This window comes from Mesoplodon bidens (genome assembly GCF_964165515.1).
Source record: "Mesoplodon bidens genome assembly, chromosome: 19".
Taxonomy (NCBI): Eukaryota; Metazoa; Chordata; class Mammalia; order Artiodactyla; family Ziphiidae; genus Mesoplodon; species Mesoplodon bidens.
Genome location: NC_138179.1, coordinates 25,885,088 through 25,895,196, shown reverse-complemented (window position 1 = coordinate 25,895,196; position 10,109 = coordinate 25,885,088). Strand labels below are relative to the sequence as shown.

The following is a 10,109-nucleotide window of genomic DNA, read 5'->3' as shown; positions in this document are numbered from 1 at the left end:
AGGTGGGTGTCAGGGAAAGAGTTTCTGTGACTGACTTCCTGGGTTAGAGTCCTGGGTGGGTAGCAGACCCCAGAAAGGGCATGGCTGCATGCGGCATCTGGCCATTTGGGGCCAGAGTGATTCCAAATGAGCTAACCCATGAAGAGCACTTAGCAGATACAGAGCATGTGCTCAAAGAACTGCAGCTGTTACTGCTTTTGTGAGGATGCTCATGTTTCAGATGCCTTTAGAATCACCAAAGCCAGCTCCCTGTGGGATGCTTCCTCAGCAAGGGACAGCCAACAGAGGACCCTGGACCCCTCCCCCTCTCCCTCCCCCTTTCTACCTTTTCTCCCCACATCAGACAAGACCACTTTTTTTTTTTTTGCGGTACGCGGGCCTCTCACTGTTGTGGCCTCTCCCATTGTGGAGCACAGGCTCCGGATGCACAGGCCCAGCGGCCATGGCTCACGGGCCCAGCCACTCCGCGGCATGTGGGATCCTCCTGGACCGGGGCACAAACCTGCATCCCCTGCATTGGCAGGCGGACTCTCAACCACTGCGCCACCAGGGAAGCCCTGGACAAGACTACTTTTAACTCAGTTTCCTTAATGAGCCAATCTAAATCAGTATGTTATGGTGAATTTTATATGTCAACTTGGCTAGGCCATGGTACCCAGATATTTGGTCAATATATTTTTTACATGAGGTTAACGTTTACATTGGTAGCCTTTGAGTAGATTACCTTCCATAATGTGGGTGGGCCTCATCTAATCAGGTGACGGCATGAAAGACTAATCATCCCAGAGAAAGGAGGAATTTTGCCAGCAGATGGCCTTTGGACTCAACTACAACTCTGCTGGGTCTCCAGCCTCCTGGTTCACCCTGCAGATTTTGTTTTCAACTCTTTTTTTTCTTTGTTTCTTTTCTTTTTCTTTTTCTTTTTTTTTTCATTTGGTCTCACAGCACACCTTGCAGGATCTTAGTTCCCCGACTGGTAACCAAGGGCTGAATCCACGCCCTCAGCAGTGAAAGCACAGAGCTACAAACACATGAGCCAATTTCTTAAAATAAATCCTTCTTTCAACACACACACACGCACACACACACACCCTGTTGGTTCTCTGGAGAACGCTGATGAATAGACAATGATTCCACAAGAACATTATAGAATCCACATAAATATGAGGAAATCAGGGCCCTACCCCTACACTGGTGGATTGAAAAGCAGAATACTGGGTATCTACTGGTGAAAAATTGGGAGAGTAAATCTCTCTATTAGTTATGACCTTTGTAATCTTGGGCAAATTAATCCCTTTCTGCCTCAGTTTTCTCATCTGTGAAATGGGATACTCATAGGCTACACATGGCAGCACTGTGGTGAGGATTAGATGATTTACACATTTAAATTCATGGAGGCGTGCCCATCACAGCACTCACTGAACTACTGTGTGTGGTTCTCTGGATATACCCCCATCTTTCGTATCTCCCTGCTGTTCCCCCTGGCTGGAATAACTTTCCTCATCTTGCCACTCTGGAAACCTCCTATTCATTTTTCAAACTCCCAAGCATGCCACATGTTCTGTGAGAAGGCTCCTCTGAGGCCATCCTCTGTACACAGAAAATAACTATCACTAACACACATGCTTATGCTCTCAGCAAAAAAATCAACCATGCAAAAAATATATATATATTAACTATATTTCTTCTACCTTTGCATATTTCTATTTTAAGCTACCATGCTGGGTTGGCAGAAAATTCAGACCTCAGGGCTTCTGAGTCCCCAGGCTCCTGAGGGGCCATGTCAGCTTCCTGGAGGTGGCATGCATCAATCTGTTAGGCTGCCATACCAAAATACCACAGACAGGGGGGCTTAAACAACAGAAACTTATTTTCTCACAGTTCTGGAGGCTGGGAGAGTGAGATCAAGGTTTGGTTTCTTGCAAGGCCTCTCTGCTTGGCTTGCAGGCAATCAACTTCTCCTTGTGTCCTCACCCGGCTTCTCCTCTGTCCTGGAGCATCCCTGGTGTTTCTTTTGTGTCCTAATCTCCTTCTCCTACAAGGACACCAGTCAGATTGGATTAGGGCCCACCCTGATGGCTCATTTTGACTTAATTACCTATTTAAAGGCCCTAACTCCAATTACTATCTGAGTACTGGGAGTTAGGCTTCAACGTGTGAATTTTGGGGGAACACAATTCAGTCCATAACATGGGGTATAGTGGCAGCTCACACGTTATCAAGGCAAATGGGGGTGGGGGGAACATCTGGTCCTCAGTCATCGGGCCACGGGGCTCTTCGATGCTCATCACCTTGATCAGAAATACCCTCGGTCCACAATGCCCAGATGCCCAGGCAGCCAGTCTCCCTGCAGTCCTGCAGCCTTCAGGGGCTCTGCCAGGGAAAGGGGCACACGTCTCCCTGTGCCTCAGCCCACATTTGCCTTTCCTTCAGCCCAAGGGACTCTCCCTAGTTTCCCAGAGAATCCTTTCTCCCTTCACCTTTTTGCCAGAGACATTGGTCTCTGTCCAACAAATTTATCCAACAAATCCTCTCTTCCCAGAAGCGGATGCTTTTGAAGCAAAAGCAAGGGAGACTCCGGGGCTACTTTTGCCTTCATCCCGGCCACAGCCCCCTGCTGCGACTTTCAAGGGGGCTCGCCAGCTGCTTGAAGCGGGAAGGTCAGACCCAAAAAACAATCTCAAAATAATATGCCTCGCTTTGTTCGACAGGCATAAAAACAGCCCAGACTGTTGGATGGATGGAGGGATGGACAGAGGACAGATGTGTGAAAAAGCATGTACAGCCAATGTTAACAGCGGGATGTAAGCAGTGCGTGTTCAAAGAACGTTTGACATGTTTCATTATCAATTGGTGTGCGTGTAGGGAGGGGGACTATTACAGTTCACATTTGCCAGCCTTCCGCCTGTAAGCTCCTCGGTGAAATATGGGGGGTTTTGTCTGTGTTTTTGTTTGTTTGTTTTTTATTGGCAACAATGTGCTCAGCGCTTGGTAGCGCTAGAAATAAGCTCTGAAAGGAGCGGACTCTGAAGGAAGGAGCCTCGTCCTTGGAGGTTCCGCACTCCTCTTGACTGCAGCGCCACTGCGCCCTCTAGTGGCGAAGTCGCTCGCACTCCTCGGGACGTTTCCCTGAGACCCGGCCCTGGGCTGGGACCAGTCTGGGGGGACCCGCCAGGCTGCGACCCAGGGACCTGGAGGAAGGGCCGCAGGGCAGGTAGATGGTGGGAGCCACCCAGAAGATGCACCACGGAGGATGTGGGATGGATCCAAACGTGCGCTGAGGGACCTCCCTGGTGGTCCAGTGGCTAAAACTCCGCGCTCCCAATGCAGGGCTCCCGGGTTACATCCCTGGTCCGGGAGCTAGATCCCACATGCCTCAACTAAGAGCCCGCATGCTGCAACTAAAAGATCCCAAACGCGGCAACAAGGACCTGGCACAGCCAAATAAATAAATAAATATTTTTAAAAATAAATAAACGTGCGCTGAGGATCTAGAAGGCTTACGTGTTCCAGCCTGGTGTCCATTGAGAGCACCTGCCGACTGGGGGAGGGGTTAGCACCCCTCAACCGGGAAGAATATTCCAATCAGGTGGACAGGGAGTTGCCTCACGGCCTCTCTACCTGTGGGCAAGCGTCTGTGCAGGACCCCAGCCCCTCATTTCAGACTCTGGTTCAGAGCTACCAGCTGGGATCATAGGAAAAGAGGGACCTTAAAGTTCTCCCCTTGAAGGTCGAGGGCCAGCAGACACAGGAAAGCTGAGGGGTCCTGAGTAGAAAGGGGCTGGGGGAGGAGAGGCTGGAGTGAGCTGTTTGGGGCTGAACTGTGTCCGTCTCCCAAATTCATGTGTTGAAGTCCTAACCCCCAGTACCTCAGAATGTGACTGAATTTGAAGATAGGGCCTTTAAAGAGGTGATTCAGTTAAAATGAGGCCGTGGCAGTAGGCCCTAGTCCAATCTGACTGGAGCCAAGACATTTGGACACACAGAGAAACACCAGGGATGCACAGCGCAAAAGCCATGTGAGGGCACAGGGAGAAGGTGGATGTCTGCAGGCCAGGGAGAGAGGCCTCAGGAAAAACCAGCCCTGCTGACACCTTGGTCCCAGACTTCCAGCCTCCAGAACTGTGAGAAAATTAATTTCTGTTGTTTAAGCCCCCCAGTCTGTGGTGTTTTGTTATGGTGGCCTGAGCAAACGAATACTAGGCAGAGCCTCTATGCCCTCAGCAAACGTTTCCTGTGCGCCGTCTAATATCTAATTTAGACACTGCTTAATGCTCAGTATCTAAAGAGGAATGAAGGGCCTTCCCTGGCGGTCCAGTGGTTAAGACTCCGTGCTCCCAATGTAGGGGCCACAGGTTTGATCCCTAGTTGGGGAACTAAGATCCAGCATGCCACACAGCGTGGCCAAAAACAAACAGAAACAAAACACAACAAAAAAAACATAATAAAATGGGATGAAGCCTGGGAGGCATTAACTATGGCAGAGCTGCAGTCTCTCAGAGCCTGATGCAGCCTGAGCCATCTTTTTTTTTTTTTTTAACATTCCTTGTATATTAAAAAAAATACACCAGAGATGTAAAAAATGGTGGTACCTGAGTGGGTGTTGGCTGTGACTTGCTTTGACTTCCAAGCCTGAAGTCTCATTCTCAGTGAAACTTGGAAACTGACCACCATATAAAAACCTTGGCCTGAATACTGAATGAGAACCATCTACGGGGAGGGAGAGGCTTTGTGGAAGTGGAGCAAGGCACCCTGGCTCACAGCCCAAACGTGGAAGTGAGGCCATGGTGGATATTCCATCCACCATGGAGCTGCCCTAGTAGCCACTGCGAGGAAGGGATGAGCCATCCCCAATGAGCAAAACTGTGGGCAAGAAAATGATTGAAATGGTTTTCAAGCCACTGGGTTTGAAGGTAGTTTGCACCCACAGCAGCGGACAATTAAGAGACTCAAAGCAAGAGGAAGTGGTTGGATTCTGTTAATTGCCGGTGTCACTGCGTTCTGAAAGCCCATTTTCTCTGTTGCCTCTCTCCCTGCTGCCCTGATGTCAGGCTCCCTCAACTCCAGCAAGTCTGGGGTCACTTTTCTGTCTCTGACTCTTTGATGTGCCCTTTTGAACGTACCAGTCAGACTCCTCCCTCTGATAACACCATCTTTGGTGTCCTGATTGAATTTTGGGCCCTGTTTAACTGCAAGGCCACAGTCTGATTTAAGTTACTGGGTTCTTCCTAACTTCCTAATATTAATTGCCTGCCATAAGCCAGGCCCAGTTCTAGGAGCTAATGATACAGGAGAGAACCAGACTAAGAGAGCCCTGTACTCAAGGAATTTAATTCAAGTATAACCTCAGACTAGCTTTTGTCTTCATAGACCAGGCATAAAATGTGACCCAGAGCATCACTGCAGAAAGGCATACTGCGCCCTGAAAACAACCTGATAAGCACCCAAGCCTTCCCTAATTTCTTCATCCAGATCTCAGAATTTTATACAAATACTTTATATAAGTGATTCATCCTATATTTAAAGGTATAAACATTCTGGGATTACCTGACAGATATGAGCCTAGGGAACTAGTAAAATAGAACCAACATTTTATTTTTTTGTGTGGAATTTAAATTTTTTTTAAAAAGGATCAAAGTAGTCACCAAGGGGAAAAAAATCAATATTTTATCGCACTTCTGAACTTTTTTTTAAGTTTAGTATTGTCTCTGTCTTTACTCCAGCTTTATTGAGCTATGGTTGACATATAACATCGTGTAAGTTTAAGGTTTACAGTGTAATGACTTGATATAAGTATGTATTGCAAAATGATTACCACCATAAGGTTAATTAATGTATCTATCACCACATAGTTACCTTTGTGTGTGTGTGTGGTCAGAACTTTTAAGATCTACTCTCTTAGTAACTGTCAAGCGTACAATACAGTATTGCTAACTATAGTCTCTATGTTGTACATTACATCCCCAGAGCTTAGTCATCTTATAACCAGAAGTTTGTACGATTTGACCACCTTTACCTATTTTCCCCATGCTCCCAGCCCCTGGTAATCACTAATTTACTCTGTTTCTATGAGTTTTTTTTTTTTTTTTTTTTTTATGTGGTACGCGGGCCTCTCACCGTTGTGGCCTCTCCCGTTGCGGAGCACAGGCTCCGGACACGCAGGCTCAGTGGCCATGGTTCACGGGCCCAACCGCTCCGCTGCATGTGGGATCCTCCTGGACCGGGGCACGAACCTGTGTCCCCTGCATCGGCAGGTGGACTCCCAACCACTGCGCCACCAGGGAAGCCCTGTTGTTTGTTTTTTAGATTTTCTATATAAGTGAGATGGTATAGCATTTGTCTTTCTCTGACTTATTTCATTTAGCATAATGCCCTCAAGTTTCATCCATGATGTTGCAAATCTTTATTTGATATGGCTAATTTGCATTGTATACGTATACCACATTTTCTTATCCATTCATCCATTAATAGACGCTTAGGTTGTTTCCATGTCTTGGCTATTGTAAATAATGCTGTAATTTACATGGGGTGCAGATAACTCTTTGGGATAGTGATTTCACTTCCTTCATATATATACCCAGAAGTGGAATTTCTGGATCATATGGTAGATCTACTTTTTTTTAATTCTTTTTTGAGGAAACTCTTTATCATTTTCCATAGTGGCTGCACCACTTTACATTCCCACCAACAGTGCACCAGGGTTCCCTTTTCTCCACATCTTGGCCAACACTTGTTATCTCTTAACTTTTTGATAATAACCATTCTGACGAGTGTGGTGATATCCCATTGTGGTTTTCATTTTCATTTCCCTAATGATTAGTGATACTGAGCACCTGTTCATGTCCCTGATGGGCATTTGTATGTCTTCTTTGGAAAGATGTCTATTCAGACACTCATTTTAAAATCGTATTATTTGGCTTTTTGCTATTAAGTTGTATGACTTCCTTATGTATGTTGGATATTAACTCTTTATCAGATGATTTGCACATATATTCTCTCATTCTGTAGGCTGCCTTTTCATTTTGTTGATCAAATATTTACTTTGAATATGGGATGGTAGTATCATCATCGTTTCAGGGCTTAAGCCCGTGAAAGGTGTAAAGTCACAGAAATGCAGTTTTCCTGATCCTTTTGGGGAAGGTTACTTCAAGTGCAAAATATGCTTTTTACACAGTTGGGTGGTAATCTTCCACAGAACCAGTTTCATATTTGAGTGAAACTTCCAAGTAAAGGATCAATCCCACTTACGGAAGCTCCCTGTATTTCTAGTGGTTTAATTGAGATCTCTCAGGGACAAATCCTCATTCACTTTGTAAGGGGATAGTAGGTCTTTTTCTGGTTTTCAAAAGGCCTGTATTGGGCCATCTGCCCCAGGATGTCCCTGGTCAACATTTCTTTAACCACTGTAGCTTATTTAAGTATATTTTATGCGGGTTGAAACATTTTATTTCCTTTTCAATTTTACTACCATTTATTGAGCGGCTGTTCTGTGGCAGTGCCACTCAAAGAGCTGTCAGTATATTATTAGGTAATTTACAAAAAATGGGCAGAAGACCTAAATAGACATTTCTCCAAAGAAAACATACAGATGGCCAAGAAGCACATGAAAAGCTGCTCAACATCACTAATTATTAGAGAAATGAAAATCAAAACTACAATGAGGTATCACCTCACACCAGTTAGAATGGGCATCATTCAGAAATCTACAAACAACAAATGCTGGAGAGGGTGTGGAGAAAAGGGAACCCTCCTATACTGTTGGTGGGAATGTAAATTGATAACAGCCACTATGGAGGTTCCTTAAAAAACTAAAAAACAGAATTACCATATGACCCAGCAATCCCACTACTGGGCATATACACAGAGAAAACCGTAATTCAAAAAGACACATGCACCCCAATGTTCATTGCAGCACTATTTACAATAGCCAGGTCACGGAAGCAACCTAAATGCCCATCGAAAGAGGAATGGATAAAGAAGATGTGGTACATATATACAATGGAATATTACTCAGCCATTAAAAGTAACAAAATTGGGGGGCTTCCCTGGTGGCGCAGTGGTTGAGAGTCCGCCTGCCGATGCAGGGGATACGGGTTCGTGCCCCGGTCCAGGAAGATCCCACATGCCGCGGAGCGGCTGGGCCCGTGAGCCATGGCCGCTGAGCCTGCGCGTCCGGAGCCTGTGCTCCGCAACGGGAGAGGCCACAACAGTGAGAGGCCCGCGTACCGGAAAAAAAAAAAAAAAAGTAACAAAATTGGGTCATTGTAGAGACATGGATGGACCTAGAGACTGTCATACAGAGTGAAGTCAGAAAGACAAAAACAAACATATTAACGCATATATTTGGAATCTAGAAAAATGGTACAACTGAACACGTTTGCAAGACAAAAATAGAGACACAGATGTAGAGAACAAACGTATGGACACCAAGGGGGGAAGGGGGGATGGGATGAATTGGGAGATTGGGATTGACATATATACACTAACTTACATAACATAGATAACTAATGAGAACCTGCTGTACAGCACAGGGAACTCCACTTTGCTGTCCAGTAGAAACTAACACAACACTTTAAAACAACTATATCCCAATTAAAAAAAAATTAAAGGAGGATGTTCAGCTTATAAATCATTAAAATAATTTTGATAATAAAAATATATTATTAGGTGATTTAATTCTAAAAAAACTTATGAAGTGAATACTGTGACTATCCCCACTTGACAGATAAGGAAACAAGCTCAGAGAGGTCAAGATCACTCAACTAATAAGAGACCCAGGACTCGCTTGTTCCAGAGCTTGTTCTCTTAACCCCTCTTCTTGCTTTTCTTTCCACAAGCCAGTAAAAACATCTGAAACGTGTATTCATGCGAATTACAATGGAAATAAAATTAGCAAAACTTCTGTGGTAAAGCTCTAGTTTATCTCCTCACATTTAATCCTAAAAACAACCACAAAGGGGTAACTTGTCTAAGGGGACACCTCGGAGTCGGTGGGGACGGGTCGATCACCCCTCAGCCAACTCCACTCCGAGAACCTGGTCTCTGGCTGCCATTGTCTTTTCCGGTCCTGCGCTCCCAGAAGTCCCGCCCAGGCGAGGGAAGATTTCCGGAAAGAATTGACGCGGGGAAGCCGGAAAGAGACCAGGGGCGGGGCCGTTCAGGGCGCTCTAGCATTGCTCCTCTCTATGACCACCGCCACTTGACACTTCCGGAGCGGCGAGGCTCCTTCCTATTGGGCGCGCGGCCTCGCGTAGGCGGGCGGCCCGGCTGGCGGAGCGCTGACTGGCTGGGGCGCCACGCGGACGGAGGGGCGGCGCGTGGGGCACGCGGACCGAGACTGCCGGCTGCGCCCAGGAGCGGGAGGAGGGGGCGCATGTGGGCTCTCCGCTCGCTGCTGGGGCTGCGGTGCGCGGCCTGGCGAGCCATGTCGCAGGGGCCGACTCGCCGGCCGCGGCCGCCCAAGGACCCGCTGCGGCACCTGCGCACACGGGAGAAGCGCGGCCCGTCGTGGGTGCCCGGGGGCCCGAACACCGTGTACCTGCAGGTGGTGGCGGCTGGCGGCCGGGATGCAGGCGCTGCGCTCTACGTCTTCTCCGAGTTCAACCGGTCAGTGAGCCGCGCCGGGTTCCGGCCGGCCCAGCGGGTCCCCTGGCCAAGCCCCGCCCCGCCGGCCGCAGTGCTGAGCGCCCAGAGCATCGGGGCCCATTCCTGGGCTTGGTACCCCGCCCATCCCCCCCTTCCCAGTGTGGATGCGAGAGCCTAGATCCCTTATATCCCCGTCCGTGTGACTCCGGGAGGCCCCGCTGACTTTTAGACAGACTTGGGTATAAGCGTTCCCTTCCAAAGCCTCGTCCCCGAGCCCCCTGCCGTGCACCCCAGGACCAGGGCCTCCTTGTCCGTGTTGGGGGTGGGCAGGTCTGCGGAGGAGGTGATGGGGAAAGGACGCGTCTCGCCTCAGTTCGAGCCTACTCAGGCCCCAGATCCCTCCCTGCCTCTGCTGAGGAGGGTTCAAACCCCAGCATCCCAACAGCAGAAATGCGGTTGGTAGCACAGCATGTGTTTTTAGTTGTTTTCCCCTGTGGTGTACAACAAAGCATATAAATGGTGGC

At 47.8% G+C, this 10,109-nt stretch overlaps 1 protein-coding gene across 2 annotated transcripts in view; it reads left to right on the top strand.

Moving 5' to 3' along the window:
- Positions 1 to 9,310: 9,310 nt before the first annotated feature.
- ELAC2 (elaC ribonuclease Z 2) overlaps positions 9,311 to 10,109 on the top strand; it is a 28,834-nt gene continuing 28,035 nt past the window's right edge. For both annotated transcript variants that reach the window (XM_081219451.1, XM_081219450.1), the window contains exon 1: positions 9,311 to 9,606. In XM_081219451.1, the coding sequence (XP_081075577.1) occupies positions 9,374 to 9,606 (233 nt within the window). In that variant the 5' untranslated portion in view covers positions 9,311 to 9,373. The remainder of the gene's footprint in view (positions 9,607 to 10,109) is intronic.